At 37.8% G+C, this 27,426-nt stretch overlaps 1 protein-coding gene across 2 annotated transcripts; it reads left to right on the top strand.

The window, feature by feature from the left end:
• The first annotated feature begins 1,722 nt into the window (after window positions 1-1,722).
• LOC125246864 (glutamate receptor ionotropic, NMDA 2C-like) lies at window positions 1,723-27,180 on the top strand. 2 transcript variants are annotated; one of them, XM_048157985.1, is made up of 3 exons: window positions 1,723-2,572; window positions 2,758-3,218; window positions 25,851-27,180. In XM_048157985.1, the coding sequence occupies exon 3, from the start codon at window positions 25,867-25,869 to the stop codon at window positions 26,344-26,346; it is 480 nt and encodes a 159-aa protein (XP_048013942.1). In that variant the 5' UTR covers window positions 1,723-2,572; window positions 2,758-3,218; window positions 25,851-25,866; the 3' UTR covers window positions 26,347-27,180. The 2 variants fall into 2 exon arrangements, with proteins under 2 accessions (XP_048013942.1, XP_048014025.1); XM_048158068.1 differs by having other exon boundaries at window positions 1,723-3,218.
• Window positions 27,181-27,426: the final 246 nt, after the last annotated feature.

The following is a 27,426-nucleotide window of genomic DNA, read 5'->3' as shown; positions in this document are numbered from 1 at the left end:
AACAAAACATGGTCAGGTCAAAGTGTCTGAATAATTTTTGGTTCTAAATTTTTATCAATTTTACTGGTAGTCCACAGTGTGAAGAATTTTTGGGTATAATATGTCACAGTTTACTTTATTTTGCTATCCCCACTTACATAAATGAACTATAGTGTCCTGCATTCACTAGTAAAAATATACCAAAAATATAAAAAATGTCTGCATAATTTTTGGTTTGACTGTATGTCATGTCATAGCATTCTTTGCACAAGTTCAAACCGTTTAGACCAAACCTCATGACCTCATGTGATGTACAAGAACCAGTTGTTAATTCATATATGTAGTTCATGTTGCCATATGCTGCTGTTTCGATCTGATCATACAAAGTTTTTGTGTACCTTCATTGTTGCATGAATACTAACTATTTAAAAGTCCGTTTCCACTCTGGAAATGTATGGCAGCCCATAGAACTGCTTGCAGGAAAGTTATGAAATTTTGCACACAGATAGAGGACAGTCTGAACTGTCACCATAGCAAATTTGGAGTCTCTAACTCAATCCCTCTAGCGCCATCAGCTGTCCAAAGTTGCACTCACGTTTATGCTAATAACTTTTGAACTGTAAGGGTTAGAAACAAAATTAATTTTCCGTCATGAAATTTTTTCCGCCATTTAGAATTTTCTGAAAAACCTACTTTTTCGAACTCCTCCTAGGCCTTTACTCTGATTTTCACGAAAATTGAACCAGATAATTTTTAGACCATGCCGACAAAAAAGTTATGGAATTCAAGTAGATTTCTCAAACCGTTTTCACAAAACACATAAACAAATTTTACGTAGCGCTTGCGAAAATAGACATAAGGCTGTATCTCCGCAATGCTTTATCGTATTCAGACCAAACTTGGTACATGTCAACACAGCATGACCTGAGGCAACATGCAGCATTTCAGTGCAGCGCCACCTACTGGTCTGGAGATACAAAAATGGCTATTTTTGCTTATAACGTCTGAACAGTTTGTCCAAAAATCTTAAATATGTTCTCTTTACATTCGGGGCATCATGCCGAGTCAAATGATGTTCGTTTTCCCATGTCGGCCATTTTGGCCATTGGCCATTTTCAATTTTGTAATAAAATGCTGTATTTTATGAACGCATTAGCATATCGTTGCGAAACTCTGTCTTTGGCACCATGCCCTGACAGTACACAAAAACTTTTGTGGTCAAAAGATATAATGAAATTTACAAAAATGCTAATAACTTTTGACTATATTAACCGATTGTATTAAAACCGGTCTCAGTAGATTCCTTGGGTCATGCTGAGAACATAGATCTCAAATTTGCCATAGTCAACTGAACTTCCTGTCTGCCATATTGTTTTTCTTTAAACTTTTTCAAACTCCTCCTAGACCGTTGCTCCGATTTTCACAAAAATCGAACCATATCATCTTCAAACCATGCTGACCAAAAGTTATGGATTTCAAGTCGATACATCAAACCGTTTTCATATACTGGAGCAATGAATTTGAGGCATGATGCAAAATCGACTCTTGAAGCTGTATCTCTGCAATGCCAAACTTTGCATGAGTCACTGTCACCTTACTTTGACCATACCACAACAATTTGGTCACAGCACCACCTATTGGTTGAAAGTGATAAATCATTAAATCATTATTATTGAAGGTATTTATGATTTTTCTGTCATTTTGCCTAAATATGTCTTCAATTGCTTCTTGTTGCAGTAATTCTGATGCTCCCAGCTGTGCTAGGATGACTTGTTGTGCCTTCTCAAATGCCTCAATGTCTCAAACTGCTTTTCACCACTTAAAAAGTGAGTCCAGCAAGATAAATCCACCTCCTGACTCCTGAGCTTTAGCACAGAGAGAAACTTCTATTAGGGCTACAGCATCTGAGCTATTGCTAGTAAAACCCAAACTAGATGCTGTACACTGAAGTATATGGTTATAAACAAGATTATAAAGTAAATTTTGTAGCGATTGCCGAAAGTATTGCATTCTCAGAGTATGGAAATTGCTACCAATATTATGTCTGGACTTCATAGAATGAGAGTAGAAATGGCTCATAATCATGGAAGCCATCTGTTTAAGAAGAGTTATTTAAAAAGAGAGAGAGAGAGAGAGAGAAGATGGTTTAGAGGAAGGGAGACAGGAGGGAGGAGGGTTATAAAGAGAGAGAGAGAGTTAGAATAAATCCTTACCACATAATGATTACGGCTCACAAGTCCTGCCTCTGAAATGGAGTGCAGAAGGAGCCGGGATTACAACTACAGTAATCTGAGAACCGCAACTGCACTCTACAGCCACAGACGAGCACATCAACTCCAACAAAACATCAGGGGTCAGGGGAAATGAGGCACCTTCAACTACGGAAGGCAAGAAAATAAATACAAACTCAAGGGAATAAGAAGCTAAAATATCTGTTGGCCAACAATCAACAACCTGCTAAAACAAGAAACTCCACCTGTCGGCCTGCGCCACCTGTGTGCCCTTCCAACTGCCAGTTTTTGGAATAATCCATGTTGTCTTTTACTGGAATGAGGACTACACTGGAAAAATGAGGCGGAAACAAGTTAACAAGGTAAATGAAAGGTTACGATTTGTTCTTTGGACTGAAAAGAGACTCTGAATTCATGGAATATTCCAACAGGAAATTCAAAATTCTATTTTACCTGTTCTTTTTGGCACAAAACCACGAATTCAATTGTGCTTTATATTGACTGATCTGTAAGCCTTATGTTTTTTTTCCATTTCATTTGGATGCAGATGAGATGCTGACAGACTTGGACCTGTCCAATGAAAGTTGAGACACATGTGTCCACCTAACCAGTGACTGTTCTGGACAAGGAGCTCTATGCACGTCTGCACCAGGACACTTGTGGACAGCCGTCTCCTGCCTCTCATTTCTCCTCTGGCATCCGCTCTCCCTCCATCTCTCCACGCCACCTCCTCTTTTCCTCCCCCCCTCCCTCCATCCGTCCCACCCTCCCCTCACGGAAGATGATGTGACCTTCTGCCAAACTGCTAGAGACCATGCCACTGTCACAGTGGGCTGTTCTGTCTACACTGAAATAGAATCAAACAAGAGCCACGAGAGAGAGAGAGAAAAAAGAAAGAAGGAGGGGGGGACGGGGAAAAAAAAAAGAAGAAGAAAAAAAATCAGGACGAGTCACGGAGGAGAAAATGTGCTGTCGGGCGTCCGGGCTGGATGTGGTTTGCCAAAGCAGGTAACTGATCACCTTCACTTCTGGCAGGGATGTTGCTGGCGCACACATGTAGATACACTTTAAATGGGATTTTTGAAGTTGCGCACCTGTTAATTTGTGCTTTTAGTGACGTAACTGTGTTTTAATAGTAGATTTATTTAGGCTTTGTGCAAATGCTAAGTGTGTGTGTGTTATGAATCATCCTGAAAGTGCCTTAGTGTGTTCGGACAGGGCTGTGAAACTGTGTCATCCCAAGCCGCTGCACCCACAGGTTGGATGCTTGTTGAAATTGTGAAGTTTTCTTTCACAACACACAAACCTGTAGGTTAAAGCACGTTGTTTCTGCAGTATGTCGCTCTGTGGTTTTGGACTTGCAGGTACTACATGGATCAATCACTTCTCACAGCAAATGGAGTGCGTTTCCTGTTAAAGTCGTTGTGCTGGAATGTTAAAGCGGCTAGAAATTGAATTCCGTTGAGAGGTGAACTGAGAGATCTTGGATAGGAAGCAATGACAGCTTTCAGTAATTACTGTTGGGAGCAGTTATTATGGAGCACACACTGACGCATTTGGGATTCGTCCCGCTGAAGCTGTGATAATGTGCCACTTTCGTAGTGAGAAGAGGGTGCTTCAAAAGAACAAGGTGGATAATGGAAAGAGAGCTATTTGAGATGGATAGAAAAAGACAGAAGGAGAAAGCTTTCAGATCCAATCACAAGTAATCTTGTATAAAATGGTCAGGAAAAAGAGGAGGGAAAGTTATCAGGAAATCGCAGTGGTGGGTGACAGTTTCAAAATTAGAAAGAGCCCAGCTAAATATTTGCTCCAGGGCAAATGGAAAAAAATCATCACAATCATAATTATAGCTCTTCGGTTGTCCGTCATATCGAGACGTTTTTCAGGGAAACATTATTAAATGGTTAAACAGGTAGTAAAAAAAAGCAACTATTATTTTCAAATATATGCATGGAATTTGTCATTTATTGACATTTATCTGAAAAAATGAAAGATTTTGTAGAATGACCTGATTGCCCTTGCGTCCTCGTTCTCTTTCAGAGCAGTGCTATTAGAGTAATAAGCCTACTTTTTTTTCTGTAAGAATTATAACTGTTTTATGAACTGAGATATGACCTGATATATGAATTTACTTTTAATAATAACAATATACTTCAGTATGAAAAATGTCTAGATTGAAACTCATTGTATGTTGTAGTTATATTCGCTGAGAAATGTACAGAAGATCTGAGAGGGTTGGCACTGCATCAGTAGTGTGTACTATGAAGGACACAGTGTAGAAGTGTAGGACAGTTACGTCAAGTGGCTGACTGTTACGTCAAGACTATGAGGTGATCTCTCTGCATTCAAGACTTAATTGCACACTTTATGCTGTGTGGATTAGTAATATTTCAGCAGAGATGTCTATTTTTCAGGTTTTTTTTTTTTTTTTTTAATCAATCATGAACCACTTGCAGGTTACTAGATTTCTCAAGGTTAACCTGCTATAAATTTGCAAAAATTATAACTTTAGCTTGTCACTGGGGTAATAACATTAAAGATTTGCCTTATAGGGTGTATATTAGTGCCTCAATGGGGCAAATTAGTACCTTAATTTACTAAGGGATAATTTGTGTTGCTTTGTACTATTTTCGCTTTGCACTATTTTAATTGTATGCAGTAATGCTATTTCATTGGCAATACAAATGTAAACAATGTAGCAAGAATAAGAATACAATTCTGTATTCCTCAATATCAAATAGCACTGGGAATACAAACACTAAACTCTTTATGAAAACCTGTAATAAATAAATAGCCTTAAACTGTCCCGAGACTTCATGCAAACTTTGATAACTTATGGGGGAAAATTATAAACTTAAGGAGTTTTATTAATAGTGTTGGTTGCTTAAATTAGTTTTAATTATAGAAAAAATACAGTTTGTTTGGATCGGACAATATTTGGCTGAGATAGAACTATTTGAAAATCTGGAATCTGAGGGTGGAAAAAAATCCAAATATTGAGAAAATCGCTCTTAAAGTTGTCCAAATGAAGTCCTTAGCAATGCATATCCACTCACAAAAATACATTTTTGATATATTTTTTATGTTAGGAAATTTACAAAATATCTTCATGAAACATGATCTTTACTTAATATTCTAATGATTTTTGGCATAAAAGAAAAATCAATCATTTTGACCCATAAAATGTATTGTTGGCTATTGCTACAAATATACCTGTGTGACTTATGACTGGTTTTGTGTTCCAGGGTCACAAATGTGTTTTTTGTTGAGTATCACATCTGATATACATCAGGGTTTTATAATATGATTTATGATAGACGAATATGGAGCTCATACTCGAAGAAGCAAAAACACTTCAATTTTATTGAGAGTCCCAAGTGAGCAAAATTATGAAATGCCTATAAATATCAGTTGTCACTCTATATCTATGGTAATATTAATGCTTATTTTATTATTAAAGCTCTGAAGTTTTTTACATGGGGGAAAAAGCATAAAATGCAATGCAATACAATGAAGACTGAGAGCTGAACAAATAAACTTTCCTCAAAGGCCTAAAAAATGGATAATCAATTAAGTAACCTCAGTTGCTTTAGTCCGGTAAGTGTTCATCTTGAAATTTTACTAACAATATAAAAGTTATTTATGTTTACTTTAAAAAAAAAACAGTAAATATTCCATAGCAAAAAGACACGTGTACCACAACCTAAAAGGGGACGTATTTATTATACTAAAAGGTCTATTACTTTCTGAAAAATGTAAAGACAACAGAAGGGATGTACACAAGAATATTGTAGACAACAGGTTTTTCAAGTTTTGATCATGTTGATAATTTATATGTTATGAGCTATAGTATTAGTGACTCACACAATCTTGAAAACATACAAAAATGAGAAGAAAGGGTGGTAGAGGAAGAGCTTGGGAAAGTTGAGCCAAGACATGGAGAGGGTGAGTGTGTGCTGGTTCTCAAATGCCCATGTGTGCTTCTATGTCAGAGAGTGTGTGTGTACGTCCACCCTGTTGTGTGGTGGACAAGTCAGTGCAGTGCGGAGCCAGCGAACCCTGGGATCAATGCATCTGTTCTCTGCTTACACAGAACACAAGCAGCATAGAGCTGAACGTCCACTCGCCTTATCTGTCAACTATCAGTACTCGCAACACTAATCCCATCTGATTCTCTACATAAAAATAAAATTTCATCTAAACAATAAGATTTCATCTAAAGTATTTCTTTCCAAACTGTTTAGCGAAACTGATATATGCATGTCTGAACTAAGCATTACATTCATTGACTTGAGAATGCTTTTAAATTAAAACAATTTCAAGTCAACTTCATTTGAGGTAGCAAATAGGATGCAGAATTCAGATGCAATTCACATTTGAATGTAAAGCCGTACAATTAAAATCAACTGAAATTTAAATAAATTCATGTCACTATAATTTTTAAGTAGAAAAGCAAATTTTACCAAGAGATGTTGGTTGATTGATTCTTCTTGAATTGAGTTTCTCACATTTATTCTCTAAGAAGGTTGACAGCTTATTTCAGTTTTACTCTCAGCAACTGCATAACAACACCCAGACAAAGACTTACAAGATGCTAGCACCACTTGTTTTCTGCAGAAAGTGTTTTTTGTTGTTGTTGTTGTTGTTGAACAGATTGTAAGATTTTTTTTTCTGTGTGTAGCAGGGTGAACAAACAGGTCAAATCAGCAGTCAAACAGACATTTCTAAACAGATGTTGTCTTAATCTCCACTACGGCATGAACATATTCAACTCACATCCTCACCAAACACACAAAATATTTGTTACACAGATGCACACAAAAATATCTCACACACACAACAGTGGTAATGCCACACCCCGGGTGAACAGATACACTTTAGTAGCGGTGGGACTGAAACATTTCAACAGCTGATGTAAGGAATTACATTACATTCATTATGTTGTCTGAGATCAACCAATGCCACAGAACGACATTCGATCTTTGCACAGATACAGTGAATGAGTTAGACTGGGGCAGTAGTGCTGTTCTTGCTGGCAGTATAATGAATTGATGTGGTTTATGAAGATGATGCTGAAAGACATAATGACAGTGCCGTAAATTCAATGACTGTCTGAGCTATGGCTGTTCACCCAAAAATTAAAATTCTGGCATCATTTATTCTACATCCCATTGTACCCAATATTTACTCATCCTCATGTAGTTTCAAGCCATTTCTTTCTTTTGTGAACCTTAATAGGAGATGTTTTACAGAATGTTCACACTGCTCTTGGGTCTAGTTGACTAAAGTGTGCTCATATATTTGGAAATTCATATAATAGCTTGTGTGGAACTGACCAAAACTAAAACCAGGAGTACTGGAAGTAAATGTTAATGTTTCTTTTTGGGTGAACTGTTCTTTTAAGACTGTTGTCTTGTCCATTATTTTAAATGAGTGATTGGCTCTGCTCACACTGCTTGATGAGAGCTGTCTCTCAAGAACAACATCCAGTGCTGCATCACACCATACAGGACAATGCCTTGTCAGCAAGTTGTTACAGTATGTGTCGCCCAGAGCTGATCAGCTTAATGAAATGTTTGAATGACTTTAAACTGACTCCTTTGGTGAGGAAAACTTGTTAACAACAACATCACACACACTTAACAGCCATTCTCAAAATATGGCAACTTTCAGACTTTTTTATTATTATTATTTTATGTCACAAATGCAGCATGTGTTTTAAGAATCACTTATGCTCAGAATAGCGTACTACTGGCTTGTTTCCACTGAATGGTACGGTTCAGTTCAGTACAGTACTGTATGCAATTTTTGCCGTTTCCATTGTCAAAAGTTGTGAATGGTACCCTAATTCCGAACCGTACCGTACCACTTTTTTTGGGACCCTTTCGTTGGGGTACCAAGCACAATAGTACCGTACCAAAAGGGTGGAGCTACACTCTGCAGAACGTTGATTGGTTGACAGAGAATCGTCACTTGCGCGTGCTACAAGGGGAATGACAACACAAGAGGCGCTACACACAAATGTTGTTCAGGCAACACGTGCATTTATTATCTTCACTTCATGTAGGCTATATAACAAAACAAAATATAAAACACAGCCCTGCCTCTTTTCGTTTTCATTAAAAAAAAAAAAAAAAGAAACCTATTAATGTGTGGTTCAGGCAATATGTGCATATGTACTCTGATTATCTTCACTATGTAGCCTACATGTAGCCTATAATAAACTGAAATAAGACAAAACAACCCTCTCTTTTTGTTAAAAGTCAGTTTTAATTATCAATAATAACCATTATAAAAGTATAAGTATAAAGTATGAGAAGCTATACAGTAAGAAATAAAGACAAGCAAACAATTCAGTCAAACGTACAGCGCACTGTAAGTACAACGTAAACTTTATAAACATATAAAGTTATTAAACTTCACTTTACCTTCAGCCAAAACGATTTGCCGGGAACAAATGATAAATTCATGAGACCAAAGATTGCCTGTTATACACAAGATGAATGATATCTCATTTTTAACCACTACAGAGACATCTGAGCCAGCGGCAAATGTCAGAAGGACTAGCCGAGGTACTGCTGCTCTCGGATGGGTACATTAGCACTGAGCGCCTGGCGATCGCCTGGATCTCACAATATCAGATCAAATTTTCCAATAGGCGCTATCTTTATAAATAAACCACAGATTTGAGCTTTAAACAGCTATATTCTTGCCTGAAAATCATGACACAATAAAGTAGTTTTTAAATTACGCGGGTTTTCTCCTCCGCTTCTCAGAGTAGTATCTTCCTGCAATACTCGAGACTGCATTTTCAGGACCGCAGTTCTAGGACCCTACCAATGATTTAGTTGTTTAATTGATTAAGTTTAATTCATATATTGTCCTAACCAACCCCTAGCCCTAAACCTACCTGTTGGTAATGCTATTGATTCAATTTAATTGATATATTGTCCTAACCAACCCCAATCCCTAAACCTACTCATTGCTAACCCTGTTTAAATATTTTAAACTAGATGGCGCTCTCACAAAAACTAGGGTCCTAGAAATGCGGTCCTGAAAGTGCAGCATAGACGTCTGAACTTTGCGTACTTGGTATTCTGAAACGCCGAATGTTGGTGTGCAGCAAGCAAAGCTTGTCTTCTTGTGACAGACAGCCTCAAGCCGAGAAGCAAGAACAAGATCTGCTGTATGTCCTTCATTGTTGTTTACCGTGTCGTTTTCTTCTTCGCGCGAGAATAACGTCGATCATTACTTTCCGGCTACACCACGCCTATCAAGCAAGGGTACTGTTGGCAGGTGGAAACGCAAGCCTGATCAGGATGTACCGTTCCGAACCGTACCGCTCAGTGGAAACGAGGCATACCATACAAAAATGCAAAATGTCCTTTTTTTTAATTCCAAGAAGTAAATGTGCAATGTGAGGTCATGACTCATGAGATAAATGTAGCGTAACCGCTGAACTTTAGATAGATAGATAGATAGAAAGAAATTGATTTAAAAAGGAGAGAGGTTAGTGATGCAAATGAGTACAACCCAACACGATTACATGACAACCATGACACACCCGCTGTGGGACAGATGAAAAAGCAGAGCTTGCAAGATTGCTCCAAGGTCATGTAGGGGAAATTGTACATTTCTTAAGCAACAAGCTCCCATGGCCACATAATCTGTCAATCAGTGTAATTCCTTTGAGAAACAGGCAGGAAATGAACATTTCTCCTTCAACTGCAGGTGGAAACGTGATTACGCACGTGTCTTTCAAAGTTCGGAAGCGGGGAACCTCCGTTGGCACGCTCAGGTGTTACTGTCAACAAAACACGTGCTTGTATTTGTATTCAGAATGCAATCCAAGTGCACCCTGTCCACTATAATGTCCTCTGGCAAAGAAGAAACACAACGCTGTAGGATGCAAAGAAAACAACAGCAAAACCAAAGCTTATCCCTGCTCCCCTGCACTGCAGCATTAGACTCTTAATGTGAATATTACATCTGTGATATGTAATATGTAATTGTTTTTACAAATTAATGCATTTGTAAATGTATATTTACAATTTGCTTATACAAAGTAGTTGTTTATTGTTTATACAGAGTTTGTTCAAATCAACCCTAAATTTTAATCCTGTGCCTTGTTGGAGAGAGGAGTGCTATTACTTGTCAGTGAGATCAAATTTATGATATTCACCTGACGGATCATAAAAACAGGTGGAAAAAAATCCCCTAGACTTAAAAGACAGACATAAAAGCAGAGAATATCAGACTTGGTGGACTCTTTTGACTTGTTGAGTACACTATAAATAGTAACCTGCATTTGTTACCTTTTTATGAGCTTTTTCTACCTGATCTAACCCTTAAATTTAGTTTTCATTATATATCCTAATTTATTTAGCTTTGTTTAATATGAATCTCGCTGGTTCTTGCGAAAGCTCAAATGTGCTGTGTAACACATGAGAATGAATCCATTGGTTTTTGAGGAAGCTCAAACGTGCTGCGTAACACATGAGAATGAATCCGTTGGTTTTTGAGGAAGCTCAAACGTGCTGCGTAACACACGAGAATGAACCTCATTGATTCTTGAAGAAGCTCAAACGTACTGCGTAACATGAGAATGAACCTCACTGGTTATTAAGGAAGCTCAAACGTGCTGCGTAACACACGAGAATGAACCTCATTGGTTCTTGATGAAGCTCAAACGTGCTGCGTAACACATGAATGAACCTCATTGGTTCTTGCTGAAGCTCAAACGTGCTGCGTAACACACAAGAATGAACCTCATTGGTTCTTGAGGAAGCTCAAATGTGCTGCGTAACACACAAGAATGAACCTCATTGGTTCTTGAGGAAGCTCAAATGTGCTGCGTAACACACAAGAATGAACCTCATTGGTTCTTGAGGAAGCTCAAATGTGCTGCGTAACACACAAGAATGAACCTCATTGGTTCTTGTGGAAGCTCAAACGTGCTGCGCAACACAATAATGAACCTCATTGATTCTTGAAGAAGCTCAAACGTACTGCGTAACATGAGAATGAACCTCACTGGTTATTAAGGAAGCTCAAACGTGCTGCGTAACACACGAGAATGAACCTCATTGGTTCTTGATGAAGCTCAAACGTGCTGCGTAACACATGAATGAACCTCATTGGTTCTTGCTGAAGCTCAAATGTGCTGCGTAACACACAAGAATGAACCTCATTGGTTCTTGCGGAAGCTCAAACGTGCTGCGTAACACACAAGAATGAACCTCATTGGTTCTTGAGGAAGCTCAAAAGTGCTGTGTAACATGAAAATGACCCTCATTGGTTCTTGAGGAAGCTCAAACGTGCTGCGTAACACAAGAATGAACCTCATTGGTTCTTGAGGAAGCTCAAACGTGCTGCGTAACACAAGAATGAACCTCATTGGTTCTTGAGGAAGCTCAAAAGTGCTGTGTAACATGAAAATGAACCTCATTGGTTCTTGCTGAAGCTCAAACGTGCTGTGTAACACATGAGAATGAATCCATTGGTTTTTGAGGAAGCTCAAACGTGCTGCGTAACACAAGAATGAACCTCATTGGTTCTTGAGGAAGCTCAAAAGTGCTGTGTAACATGAAAATGAACCTCATGGGAGCTTGAGGAAGCTCAAACGTGCTGCGTAACACAAGAATGAACCTCATTGGTTCTTGAGGAAGCTCAAACGTGCTGCGTAACACAAGAATGAACCTCATTGGTTCTTGAGGAAGCTCAAAGGTGCTGCGTAACATGAAAATGAACCTCATTGGTTCTTGAGGAAGCTCAAACGTGCTGCGTAACACGAGAATGAACCTAATTGGTTCTTGAGGAAGCTCAAATGTGCTGCGTAACACAAGAATGAACCTCATTGGTTCTTGAGGAAGCTCAAACGTGCTGCGTAACACAAGAATGAACCTCATTGGTTCTTGAGGAAGCTCAAAAGTGCTGTGTAACATGAAAATGAACCTCATGGGAGCTTGAGGAAGCTCAAACGTGCTGCGTAACACAAGAATGAACCTCATTGGTTCTTGAGGAAGCTCAAACGTGCTGCGTAACACAAGAATGAACCTCATTGGTTCTTGAGGAAGCTCAAAGGTGCTGCGTAACATGAAAATGAACCTCATTGGTTCTTGAGGAAGCTCAAACGTGCTGCGTAACACGAGAATGAACCTAATTGGTTCTTGAGGAAGCTCAAATGTGCTGCGTAACACAAGAATGAACCTCATTGGTTCTTGAGGAAGCTCAAACGTGCTGCGTAACACAAGAATGAACCTCATTGGTTCTTGAGGAAGCTCAAAAGTGCTGTGTAACATGAAAATGAACCTCATGGGAGCTTGAGGAAGCTCAAACGTGCTGCGTAACACAAGAATGAACCTCATTGGTTCTTGAGGAAGCTCAAACGTGCTGCGTAACACAAGAATGAACCTCATTGGTTCTTGAGGAAGCTCAAATGTGCTGTGTAACATGAAAATGAACCTCATGGGATCTTGAGTAAGCTCAAATGTGCTGCGTAACACAAGAATGAACCTTATTGGTTCTTGCGGAAGCTCAAAAGTGCTGTGTAACATGAAAATGAACCTCATTGGTTCTTGAGGAAGCTCAAACGTGCTGCGTAACACAAGAATGAACCTCATTGGTTCTTGAGGAAGCTCAAAAGTGCTGCGTAACATGAGAATGAACCTCATTGGTTCTTGAGGAAGCTCAAACGTGCTGCGTAACATGAGAATGAATCTCATTGGTTCTTGAGGAAGCTCAAAAGTGCTGCGTAACATGAGAATGAATCTCATTGGTTCTTGAGGAAGCTCAAACATGCTGCATTACAGAAGAGAATGAACCTCATTGGTTCTTGCGGAAGCTCAAACGTGCTGCGTAACATGAGAATGAAATCATTAAAAATGTCTTCATTTGTGTTTCAAAGATGAATGAAAGTCTTACGGGTTTGGAACGACATGAGGATGAGTAAATGATGATGGAATTTTCATTTTTTGGTGAAATAACCTTTTAAGTATAGTAGTATAAGAATATTTTTGTAAAGTATTTTCACACTTTGTGCACAGCTGTGTCCCTTCCCTTTGCAAAAGGTCACTGAAAGTTACTATGTTTTCAACACATGGCAGACTGAGGGGCGGATGGGTGTCAATCCACAAGCCAGATTACAAAACAAAGTGGTATGTTTATACGCGGATTATTCTGTGTGAGTGGGTTTGTGGCAGTGCGAGTTGGAGAAAGCGAGTGTTTTCCGTGAGCCGAGGGAAGCAGATACTCTGCTGTTAAAGCAGTCTGATGACATCTGGATGAGGGGAGATTCTGTGGCGGATGCCACAACCTCAGCTTAAGGCCGTCTTATCATGATCCTGCACTCCAAATAGTCCCCACACACACATATATGTATCTATGCGTACCAAAAAACAAAAAAACAAAAACAGAATGCTTTTGCTGCACACCATAACGCAACTTGCACTGGAGTTTAGCGTTAACAGTGGTGCCATATAAGATATATGGAGTCTACGACTACATGTGTCAAGTAAAATGGATCGTTGCCCCTGCAACACATTTTCAATTCCAGCGTAATCTGCTGCCTTTCAGATGTTATTACAGTTAAACAGCCTGGAAAAAATCCTCACTCTCACGCAAAAACAGACCAAAAAAAGAAAAAGAAAATCGGCTTGTTGTGCTAAGAAGGTTGACAGTGAGTGAGAAATGTGTTTGGAGGAAAGGATCTTGATGGATGGACTCTTTGCATCCTTCTAGGACTCTGGGTTAATAGAGATCTTTACAGAATGTCCTAGGCGCTGGTCCAGGACCAGATCTGTATCCTTTCTGATGGTCAAGATTAATGCTGATGAGAGAGAAGCAGTGTGAAGAATGTTGTAACCTTTGTTTCTTACATTTGGCCCAAATTTATATGATATATAATGAATGTATAAGGGGCAAGTGTATTTTTGATGTCGAAAACGGTCACTTTTTTTTCCATAGCTTCTTTTTAGCACTTTCTTTCATTTTGCAGTTTTCGAAATGTGTAGTGTGTATAACAAAGCGCCTGACCTTCTATTGGAAGTGTGATGAATCATACCGCCCCCCCCCCTTTTTTTTTAATTACCCTTTTGCATTTTGCTGTTCATTAAAAGGTGTGACAAATTAATTTTTAGAAGTACAAATACTCCATGTGGCTTCTCAATGAAAATCAGGTCATAAAAAATGCATGCATAATAATTAGAAAATGTTGTTTAGGTGGAGTAAGGCATGTCACACTGCAGGACACTTATGTGATTGTCATGTCACAGAACCCATGTATGAACTGATGATTCATTATTTATTAGTTGATGTCATTAGTGTAATTAAGAGAAAAATAGAGCGCCTCCATTTTTGTTAGTCTAAAATGCCAAACTAAACACTAAACAAGTTAGTCTGTAGCAGTTAGCTAATAACTTCTAAAACTTCAGCGCATGTTTGTGCTAGAGTTTATGATCCATCAAATTGTGGAGCTTGTTGAGTGCTATTACTTTTCTAAGTGTCATTTATATGATTTACACTTTGTGTACAGTAAAACACACAGAAGAAGGAACTAGAATGTCATAGAGACATGTATTAGAATAGCTTGGAATAGTAAATTGCCAGCTAGCAACCACTTAATACTGTACACATTAGCAATCGCTTAGCAACATCCTGGCAACCACCCACAACACCTTAGCATTGTGTTGGCATGCACAGGCAAACACCACTCATATTTTGTTTAGATAATGAAAAAATCTAGTTGCAATTACATTAGGTATCTGACAGTACAGATCAAGGTCAACCCTTTATTTTAATCTGGATCTTTGTGACTGCCCGTGACTAAAGATTATTTTGATTTTTTATCTCTATTAAATGAGAAAGATAAAGAGAAATTCATTTGTATGCATTCAAATGCAGAATTTTGGGATGTAAGAAAGTTCTAGAAGGCTGTACAATGTTGGATCAGTCACCTTGTGAGGCATTTGATTACCTGCAGCAGCTCTTAGAATCAGTCAGTGTCATGTTAAGCCAGCACGACTGCTGCATGACTGTGCTTTAATGAGTCTTAATGGCTCTTTAATGGCTCGTTAAGCCACAGTCATGCAGCAGCCTTAATGAGCGCCCGGTGAGCACGTGCACATGCTAAAATACACTGTCAAACACAATACCTCAAGAGAATCAGCAAAAGTCTGTAGGCCAGTCATGTGTCATGATGTGTAATGGCCGTTTCGTTAAGGGTCCTTTTTAACCCTGGGTTAACATAATCCTAGGTTACCTTGTTCCATGATTCACTTTTTATACTTTACCTTGGGTTAATAATAATTCACACATTATACCTTGGGCACCACAATTCAGGGATAGCACCGCAATAGCACCGCAAACTCATGACATTGGTTTGTGGGTTCAATTTAGAGGGTCATGGTTTGAAAGGTTAGCATGGGTAGATACATGCTGTAACTACACTCTTCTGCATGCAAAAAGCACACAGCAAAATCCCCAGAGTTAAATCAACTGCGCAGAGTACATATGGTCCCTCTCTAAATAGTGTTAAAGTAACACTGAAGCAGAGTTAAAGTTAATGAGATAATTAAGCAATAATTAAGTGATGATTGAGCATTAGTGATGAACACCTGCTGTTAACAAGCGGAATCACTGAAGAAAAGAGAAACATAAAAACTTCAATTTACTTTAACTCTGTTTCAGTGTTACTTTAACACTATTTAGAGAGGGACCATATGTACTCTAAGTAGATCTATCCATCCATCCATCCATCTATCCATCCATCCAGTATAAATATTTTAAATGAAGTATATTTTTTTTTACATTACAGAAATGACAATGAGTTTTTTTTTTTTTTTGCATTGCTCTCTTGACAATTGAAAGTGGAGTGGTTATTTGTTATTAAACTAATGTCACTTTTATTATATTATAAATTTGTTATATTATATTATATTATATTATATTATATTATATTATATTATATTATATTATATTATATTATATTATATTCAAATGTGTCCTTCATTTCTGATAAACATGACAGGTCATGACAGATTGCATTTTTATGGTGAAAATGTAATATTTAACAAGACAAAATTTATTATAATTAATAGTAGTTATATTATCAATAAATATGCATATTCGGGTGTTTTTTGTCATTTAATGTTATTTAGTTAAAATTTATTTCATTACTTTAGTGTCAATTGCTCTGATAATTCTGGCAATACCGTACAGTACAGTCAGCTGCCTGCAACCTGGAAGACACTGTGGAGCCTGAGAGCCATAACAAATGGATGCGGGCAGAATAGAGAGAAAGTATATGTGCGCATTATTGTGACAGCTTGTTACTGATGTTTATCACGAGGCCATAATGACAGGCATCATTTAATCAAGACAACACAAGTAAATATGAACCTGGAGAATGTCAGGGTCGATGACAGACAGTCAGATGTTGAGTTACGATAGCTAAGAGTTGAAATCTGATGGCAGGCTGAATGAATGCTGCAGTTTAAACATTTGTTAGCGCCGCAGTCACGAAGATTCAGATTAAAATGGAGCGCTGACCTTGATCTGATGTGACAATAACGGCGTCTGTTTATTGACTCGGCTGTTTGTCCAAAAAAGAGATCAGTGAAGGTGCGTGTAATTTGAAATTACCCTTTCAAATCCCCTACATGTCCATGAGCATTTTTATGGGAACTGTTTGCTAAGCAAGTTGTTTAACCAAATTTTACCCAAACACTGTAAAGTACCTTATTATTATTATTATATGATTAATGTATTTATTTATAAATGCTGTATAAACAATATATCTTTTTTGCATTAGCTATAGGTATGGCAATCATGAAGTGCCACTTCATGTATTATATTATATTATATTATATTATATTATATTATATTATATTATATTATATTATATTATATTATATTATATTATATTTTATGTAAAGCTACACAGGATGTTAAAGAGTCTTCTTTTGGCTCTTGCATGAATTTTTGCCAGTATGCTGTAATTAAATAAGAAGATTTTTGAGAGCTTAATGCATTGGCCTAGTATTTTTCTTTTTTTCCTCTTGATATTACAGTCAACTCTGGTGGATATGTGCCTTGTCAAGTAGGGAGTTATGGGAAGGAGTGAATCTTTAAATGTCACTGTTCCATTATGAGGAATCTGACGGAATCGGAGTGTGATGGAACTGGAGTTGGAATATAATTCTCCTTGACATATCAAAGGTCCAGAAAGCTGCAAATGAATGGAAAATGAACGCAAGAAAGGATGGAAATACTTTCCTAAGAATGATTCTTTTTAGAAATGTATAGTTCCTCCTAATGTGTGAAGACTTTAATGGGAATTTTAAATGGGATTATTTTTAAATGTTTAAACTGCAGAGACAATGACCTTGAGGTTACCAATTTTGAAAGCCTCAGAACTTACAAAACCAGATTTCAGCTCTGAAACAGGTTGAGTTTACAGAAATATGTTGGGCTATTTTGGTAGTCTTGTTAAAATTGATGTATGGTATCAATAGCAATCAATAAGAACTTTGTGATTGTGGCTTTTCTTCCTTCTATCATCCACTAGAGGGTGATGAACACTTTTTGAGGTTTGAAGCACTGTATTAAGTTCATGCTGTTAGAGATTTGATCAGGCCTGCAGTATGCACACATAATCTCCATATTATTTTTTTGCTCAACACATTGTACAAACAATGTCCAAAAAAAGACTGGTGGCGGATAAGGAACCAAATATGAGAGGGAATGAAGCTTGATGGGTAACTTCATGCCAAGATGGATCTGCGGTTGGTACTTTGATCTAATCTGGTCTATGTTCTCAGAGGCAGCCCTGACTTACAGAGAGCCAAATCAGAGAGGTCACTAATCTGAGCAGACACACAAACTTTCTAATGATAGCTTCTCGGGACAGGCAAGGACAGTGACACATATTAAACCCACAGAGGGAGTGAGAGAATAAAATAGTGTGAGAGAGAGGAGGGGAAATGGAATATAAATTATAGACTTGTAGATTGGTAGACTGGATTACAACTCTTAAAGGTGAAGTGTTTTATCCGTGTGCCACTAGAGTCAGCAAAGGGAATTGGAAAAATAATGATTGTTGTTTCTGGATAATTTCCCCGGTGTTCCGTTATTGGTAGGACAGATAGTCCCGCCCACAGATGGTGACAAGGTTGAGCTTTTGCTTCTGAATTGGGATAGTTGGGTTACTGAAACGAACAGAGCCAGTGTTTATGTTTCTCAAGGAAAACAACCTACAAATTGCTTGTTTATAGCTCTCTTTGCATATTAAAGGTGCAGTAAGTGATTTCCGAGGAACATGTTGAAAGCAAGAACACATAATGCAAGAGAGGATGTCTCTTTATCATAGCTGAAGTAAAGCAAAATAATGCTTCAGGAAAAATAAAGCAAAGATGACAAACAAAAGACAAGGAAGAACAAAAAATTAACATACAGTACACAAGAGAATATACAAGCAAGAGTTGGTTGTTAAGGTCCCGATATACTTCAAACGAAATCGAAGAACGTACTGATTTGACATAATTTCGAACAAAATCAGGCCAAAACGAAGTTCGTTTTGTGTTTGTTTTGGGAGTTTGAAACGGCTTGCCAAAATGAACTCTAAGAAAACGTTATCTTCAGTTGCAAAACACCTTCGTACTACCATTGGTCCGTTACGTAACGTAATAGGAGGTGTGCGCTGAGGCTCCTCCTTCTTTCACGTGGAGCTCTTCTGACTCATTTCGTCTGTTGTGTCCATCGAGGTAAGATCTCCACGGGTGAAAACATGAAACACACTGGATAGTCGCTTTATAGTAGAAAATTAAGTTGTGCTTCTGATGAAATGAGGCACTGTTTGATACTGTAAAGCTGCTTGCTTTTTCAGTAATCTGTTGAATAAAGTGCTATATAAATAAGCATGACGTGACTTTACTGGAGTGCTAATTTGCAGAGCTCGTGCTAACATACCCATGTTGTTACGATCAGACGCTTTTCTTATGCTTTCTATTAAAAAATGTTAAAAAAACTTTTGTTGTGTTTATTTTGTTATTGAGAGGAAAGCCCGCAGCACATATTTACATATTCATCTAAACGTTGCTCTCATCAGTTTGGGCAGCGTCACGTGTTCGATTACAGTATATCGCTGCTCACATATTTCGAACTTCGTTTTACCCCTAAATGAAGAACGAAAAAGAACTTCGCCGTGAGTATATAGGGGCCTTTAGCCACCAGCAGCACAGCATCTATAGACAAACAATGACACTCAAAACGGTCCTGTTACTAAAGCTAATATTACTACAACAGTATATCTTGGTTCTGTGAAACATCGCAAAACCTGTGTTACTCACATATGGAGCAGGAACAACGCAACCTCGGCGTCGGTTTTCAGGACTTCCCACTTCGGTCTCTCCAGCACTGGAAAGCTTTTCTAATATTAACGCGGGTCCTAAAGCACTTGCCTGATCAGAACCCTTCTTTTTCCAGTGATATTCCTCTGATCTTTTGTAATGTCTCTCAGCCATCTCTCTTTCTACAGTCTTCAAATCTCCCTCTTGCTCACTCTCTCTCCTCCCCCGTCATGAGTGGACACGCCCCCTACTGCTGATTGGCTACAAGTGTGTTGTGCTGCCCGGTCCGATCCACAGTGTTTCTCAGAAATCGCGTACTGTACCTTTAAGCTTGTATAGAAAGAAAATATTTTTATGTTGTAGGAGGCTCTGTATTTTAGCTCCAAACTGCAGATTATAGGGATGCAGATGACTTTTAAATATTTTGAAAGCTGCAGTTGTCCCAAACATTTTACCTCAAAATTAAAAGTAAAAAATCATTTGGTATAAATACTGAGGAATATTTTTTAGCGTTAAATAAATAAATTAATTAATTCATTTATTCATTCATTTAATCTGTATAAATAATTTAAATAATTTTTTTGCATAACTTTATTGAGAACTGGAAGTTGAGTTGTTAATTGTCATGAAAATAATGTCATTCTATTCTATTCTATTCTATTCTATTCTATTCTATTCTATTACTTGTTAATACATTCATAAATTGCATACATTTTAATTATTTATTTTTTTAATGTGGTTATGATGCAATGTGACATTCTAGAAAGGTTTTGTGACACTTTAGTATGGGGAACAATTCTCACTTTTACTTTTAGTTACTTTTAGTTGCTTATTTAGTTTTACTTTATTTTAGTTACTTATTTAGTTACTTATTCTTATTAGCTTGCATATCAGCTGTTTGTAAGTATTTATAAAGCACAAATTAATGCCTTATTCTGCATGACCAGATTACACATCCCTTAATCCTACCTTACTAACTATTAATAAGCAGTAAATAAGTAGTTTATTGAGGCAAAAGTCGTAGTTAATAGTGAATATGTGTTCTCCATACTAAAGTGTTACCGATTCAACCCAGAAGTGGAAAGGAAGCCACTTAATTTCTGATGAACATTAGTCGAGACGGATGTTTAAAAAAACGTTTGATTCTGCAACCCTATTAACTCATGTACATCACAATTCCTTGTACGTGTGGACTTATGCATAATGCACCACAGCATCTGCATTCACATCAGTTATAGTAGCAATTTATATCAATAAATTGCTGAACATTTCTCACAGCTGTTACAGCAAACGAGTAAATGTAATCAATCAACCAAACAGACAAGCTTGTGCATTGAAATTAGTGTGTAGCCAGTGCACTCGTATGTCAGAGCTATTGAGGGGAAAAAAATGAGATTGTGCCTGTTTACTTTTTGTTCCACTTGATGGATATTTGTGTATGGGTAACAAGGCCATGCGGACTGTGTGTCGTGCGTCTCTTTCCTCCGAGTAAGCATGCATGTTTAATCTGCCAACTGCTGTGTTGAAATCTGTCACTGTCACTGTATAAAATGCTCCACTGTGTTTTAGCTCATGTTTACCAATAATGTGCTTTAATCAAATTCACCACATGTTTTAATATGGTTCATTTGTCTGTGTGACATATACCTGAATTAAAAGGCCATATCGACAAAAGCAAAGCGTTTGATTAGGTCACTGATGAGCCATTTGGCCAATCTGTTAAATTTTGTACTCTTCTGTTTATCAATAATTTATTGTGTAGCAGAACTTTTTTTATCTAGTAAATGCCTTTAAAGTGATATTTTACCCAAAAATGAAAATTCTGCCATAATTCACAGCAGAAAGAAAATCAAAGTGACAGAATTTTCAGTTTCGAGTGAACTATCCCCTTATGGTTAACACAAACTGTAGAAATAGGCCAATTTCAGGGTAATAACATGGTAATAACAACAGTTATAACAGTTGTTTGATGTAAAAATATCCTCTGTTACAATTATTTCTGAGTATATTTATATATCAGAAATATACACTACACTTCTAAAGTTTGGCATATGATTTCTGAAGAATGTGATACTGAAAACTGGAGTAATGATGTTGAAAATTCAGCTTTGCATCACAGGAATAAATTACATTTTAAAATATATTACAATATATATTTAAAAAAAAAAGTAATAATATCTCACAATATTACTGTTTTTAAATTTATTTTTTTTATCATATAAATGCAGCCTTGGTGAGCATAAGAGACTTCTTTCAAAACCATTTAAAAAAATCTTGCTAACTTAAACCTTTTTTAGTGTATATATATATGAAACATAACATGTGAACCTACTGTACAGGGTTGGTGCAGGAATAAAGGCATTACAGCAGGCTTCTGTGCCACACGAGACCATCAGATGAGGTGATACCATCAGGCCGCGAAGCATGACATACTAGGGGGGATTACGGAGGGATTACATGGTGTCTGGCTCATGAGACACTGTAAATTTGGTCAGCATGTTAAAAGTGGCATCTCCACAGCACTCGCCTCCAGGCGGCCGGACAGCTAAAGCCATTCAAAGACCTGAATCCCTTTAAAAACAGTGCTGAGTCTGACGGATAACCCTACGCGTCAATACGGATGCTGTTCAAGGATCGCTGCTTTGATATTGCTAGATCTGAGACTCAGAGTGTAAAGGAAGATTGGGCGAGTTATAAATGAAAGATGATACATGAAAGCTCAAATTAACCTCAGTTTTACGTCAAAGGTTTTTCTATCCATATTGGCAGCTTAAAACATGCTTTAAACTCTAATTACGTAACTTTAAGGCCACTGTTTCTAGCATCTATTGCCTATTGACTTTTCATTTCAGGGATTACGTTAGACACTATGCAAAAATTAAGGCCAAAAAGGCGCACAAGTTAGGGGTCATAAATCCCCACATTCTCCATTTGTTGAGAAAAGAAGATTTTTTTTTACAGTGCCTGCCATCTGTTTGATGTGGTTTGAGAGAGCGGCGGCTCTTAGTACAGCAGCTGGACAACCCGGTGACTGCATGACTGTAAACGTGCAATACAACTCTAATGGCCTCTAACATTTAATACAAAAATAGGTTTCTAAAAGGTTTGCTTGATACGTTAATGCTGACTGACACTGAATGGCACTGATGTCTGGATTATGAAGAATTATGACAATGTTGTTACATGGATGAAACTGATCCTTTTACAGTACCACACCTTTTGCTCTGTGTGTGCACAACAGTTAAATTCCATGTTTTAGTTTGCAAATTATACACTTTAAAACTCGACCTTGAGGTCAACACGAAACCATTTTACTTCTTTTAATCAGGTTTTTGACCATTTTGTCCATCAGTTTTCCTGATTTTATCAATTGGAATTTTTTAGATCATCAAAAGTGGGAGTTAGTTAGCCAGAAAGTCATTTCAGAGTCTGGAAAAGTTTTTACATATTACAAAGCATTCTACAGGGAGTGCAGAATTATTAGGCAAGTTGATTTTCTGATCATATTTTTTTCCCAAGCACATTTTACCAATTCCAATCCACATCAATCTTAATAACTACTATTAATATTGTTTTTAATCATTTATAAGTGATATATAATTGTTCATGAAGGCTGGAAATGAAAAATGCCTTATATTCAGGTGTGCAGAATTATTAGGCAAGTTTTCTTTTACAGGCAAAATGAGCCAAAAAAGAGATTTAACTCAGACTGAAAAGTCAAAAATTATTAAATACTCATGAGAAGGACGCAATACTAATGCAATACTAGAAATTGCAAAGTTAAAGCATGACCAAGGGACAGCAAAATGCTCATGGGGTCAGCGGGGTCAGACAAAAACAGGTGGAAAAGAAAAGACACATGTTAACTGCAAAATAATTAAGAATTAAGGTGAAGAATTAAGTGTGAAACCATCAGGAACCCTTTAGTCTCCAGCGCCACCATTTTCCAGAGCTGCAACCTACCTGGAGTCTCCAGAAGTGCAAGGTGTTAGGATCTCAGAGACTTAGGTTAGCTAAAGAATCCTAAAAAATGACCTGCACTTGATAAGAATCACAAGCTGAAGTGTTATAAAATACATGAAGACTGGGTTTTAATAGGGCTTATAGACAGACAGCTTGAGAATGACTCCTGATGGACCAGCACCACATCCTCTTGTACCACTGTTTGAAGAATTTATCCAGAATCTGGCAGTAAGGTGTTTGAGTTCACTTTTAGTCCATCTCTTATCCTGAAATGTCTGTCTTGCAGAGATGGACTAAAAATGATCTTCCAAAACTTACTGCCAGATTCTGGAAGATAAATTCTTCAAACAGTGGTACAAGAGGATGTGGTGCTGGTCCTTCAGGAGTCACTCTCAAGCTGTCTGTTTATAAGGCCTATAAAAACCCAGTCTTCATGTATTTTATAACACTTCAGCTTGTGATTCTTATCAAGTGCGGGTCATTTTTTAGGATTCTTTAGCTAACCTAAGTCTCTGAGATCCTGAGACCTTGCACTTCTGGAGACTCCAGGTAGGTTGCAGTTCTGGAAAATGGTGGCGCTGGAGACTAAAGGGTTCCTGATGGTTTCACACATAATTCTTAATTATTTTGCAGTTAACGTGTCTTTTCTTTTCCACCTGTTTTTGTCTGACCCCGCTGACCCAATGAGCATTTTGCTGTCCCTTGGTCATGCTTTAACTTTGCAATTTCTAGTATTGCATTAGTATTGCGTCCTTCTCATGAGTATTTAATAATTTTTGACTTTTCAGTCTGAGTTAAATCTCTTTTTTGGCTCATTTTGCCTGTAAAAGCAAACCTGCCTAATAATTCTGCACACCTGAATGTAAGGCATTTTTCATTTCCAGCCTTCATGAACAATTATATATCACTTATAAATGATTAAAAACAATATTAATAGTAGTTATTAAGATTGATGTGGATTGGAATTGGTAAAATGTGCTTGGGAAAAAAATATGATCAGAAAATCAACTTGCCTAATAATTCTGCACTCCCTGTATTTCTTGGGAATAATGTGCACCTGAATCAGGAGCAATATGACCATGAAAATGTGTTAAGAAAATAAATAGACTCAATTATGACTTTCGATCTGACTCTTAAAAGTATTTTTGTTGATATTTTATTTACACTCTAAAAAATGCTGGGTTAAAAACAACCCAAGTTGGGTTGAAAATGGACAAACCCAGCAATTGGGTTGTTTTAACCTAGAAAATGGGTTGTTTTAACCCATCCGTTGGGTTAAATGTTTGCCCAACCTGCTGGGTAGTGTTATTTAACTCAACTATTGTTTAAAAATTACTGTATTGCTTGCTTAAAATGAACCCAAAGTATTTTGTAAATTAACATTAATTAATATGTTTAATAACATTTATTAAATTGCTTGTTAATAAATGTTCACCTTTTTATTATTATTGTTGCCTCTAGTAACTATGTGTCTATTATTTTGGGTTCATTTCATTTTAATTTTTAAACAATAGTTGGGTTAAATAAAATTGCCCAGCATGTTGGGCAAACATTTAACCCAACCGCTGGGTTTGTCAGTTTTCAACCCAACTTGGGTTGTTTTTAACCCAGCATTTTTTAGAGTGTAGTTTATTTAGATGTTAAGGCCAACATGCAACAGTATTCGCAATTTCGCTGCACATTTTACTTCAGTAATCTGATGTATTTCTGAGTGATAATATTTCATGAGAAAAAATGTGAAATTAATCCGTTAGGAATTAATTGGATAGTGAAATGTTGGCATAACAAGCCAGAATGAAGGCTGCTGGATAAAATGGTTTGAGAAAGTAGACGTCAGCCTAAGAAAAGTCGCTTAAGAAAGGTAGTTTACCCCCCATTTACTACCGTAGTAGGAAATATCTTCTTTTGTCTTCAGCAGAAGAAAGAAATTCAAACAGGTTTGGAACTACTTGAGTAAATGATGACAGAATTTTCTTTTTTGGTTAAAATATCCCTTTAAGTAGCTATTTCTACCTATACTTTTTTTGTGTGTAACCTAGTTATATGGTTAGGCTGATTAAGTCATACTAAATAATTTTTTTTGTGTTGAGCGAAATCAATTTATGAAGTGCAATCCGCAGAGTTTCATCGCACGCAATCCAAATTCTTTTTTACCTGTAAATATATGATAAAATAACCATAAAATCAATGTCAAAGTAGTGTCTTCCTTTCACAAACTTTTGCTTTGACTTCTTTCTGTAGTGCTTCAAACCTACGTTAGGAGGTCAACCACCATTAAAACCTCACCATCCCCTGTAATTCACGGCCATTTGTGTTTCCTTCCATCTAGGCAGTAGGCGACTGAGATGGGCGTTCATCTAGGCTGTCTCAGCGACACACTGTGGCTGCCGTTGCTGCTGCTGCTGTCTGTCTGCACCGCCCCCCGCTGCCAGTGCCGACCATTCGGGATGGTTGAGCCCACCGTGAACGTGGCGGTGGTGTTCAGCGGCTCCGCCTACCAGTTGGAGATCAAAGGGCGACTGAGCCGGGAGAACTTTCTGGACCTGCCGCTGGAGGTGAACCCCATCACTGTGCTGGTGAACAACACCAACCCGCGCACTCTACTGACGCGCATCTGCGACACTCTGGCTGCTAACAGGGTGCACGGGGTGGTCTTTGAAGATAACATTGGGTCCGAGGCCGTGGCACAGATCCTGGACTTCATCTCCACGCAGACGGCCATGCCCATAGTGGGAATCAGTGGGGGATCTGCTGTCGTCCTGCCTCACAAGGTCAGACTCGAAGCACCGTGCCAGTTTCTAAAGTCGCTTGACCTGGATGGGTAAACTCTGATTTTTGAGTGTTCATGCTGAGATTAGATTCCCTCAGAGTTCTTTCACAGTCTGCATCAAAGATTCGTTAGGGAAAATGTACAGTTAGCATGCAAAGAAACCCTGACAGGGTCATCAAGACCATGATGTGAAGTGGAGAGGTCCTGAATCACCCAGAAGGGGTTTATTTTTGGCTGACTGCACATTATCTCACTAATTACACGGCTGCTTAGCAAATATATAAATAAATGGATATGAAATATTGTTTTGAGATGAAATAATGTTATTATTTTAGAAGAAAGAGAGTGAGAGCACAGCTATGGAGGAAACTAGTGACAGTGTTCTGAGATACTGTAAAGTTTAATGGTAATTACAAAAATGTTTGATCCCAGAATCAAGTATTCATAATAGCATTCATTGTGTTATAAAATAAAAATCCCTACATAATTAAGGGCTGTTTTCACATCAGTTTCACATTTTACTTCTTGTATTCCTATAGCTCAAAACAGAAGAGCATGGCGCTAGCAACAGCAATGTCATGGGTTTGATTCCCAGGGAGCGCATGCCCTTATAAAAATGTTTAAAAAATGCATAAACGTACTTTTAGGTCTGAAAATCCAGCGTTAACGTCAGTTCTGGCAGGTCACGTCAATCAAGCTTGCATCAGCTGACTCCCAGCTGACTCACGTCTACCTATAGGAATACGACGCCTATCACAGCATTCATATATAAGCTCCTCAGTATTATCAGCAGCTCTCGCATATCTCAGGAGCTAATTTCCCTCCTCCATCCCCAGCTCCTCCTCTCTACAGTCAGGATTTGGCCTTATGATTCCCCTGAATTAGACAAATTCTTAAAGTATGTCTACATGTTAAATTATTGACATTAATGATATCTGCATATGTTGGTTCTGTTCTGTTTACCCTAGGGGGGTTCTTGCTGCTCTCCCTGCTCTTATCCATGCTAGGCTGCATGGATGCACAGGAAGTTCTTGCCCAGAGCAGAACCATACCGCCAATACAAACTCTATGCAATTATCAATCATATTTGACAATAGTGGTCCTGACAGAACTGTGGTATGTTAGCATCATCAAC

Source organism: Megalobrama amblycephala, linkage group LG1, assembly GCF_018812025.1.
Source record: "Megalobrama amblycephala isolate DHTTF-2021 linkage group LG1, ASM1881202v1, whole genome shotgun sequence".
NCBI lineage: Eukaryota > Metazoa > Chordata > Actinopteri > Cypriniformes > Xenocyprididae > Megalobrama > Megalobrama amblycephala.
Note: the sequence above shows the minus strand (reverse complement) of the source record. Positions and strands in the feature narration are given on the sequence as shown.

Coding starts and splice junctions, on each gene's coding strand:
- LOC125246864 (XM_048157985.1), top strand. CDS start 25,867: ATGGGCGTTCATCTAGGCTGTCTCAGCGACACACTGTGGCTGCCGTTG.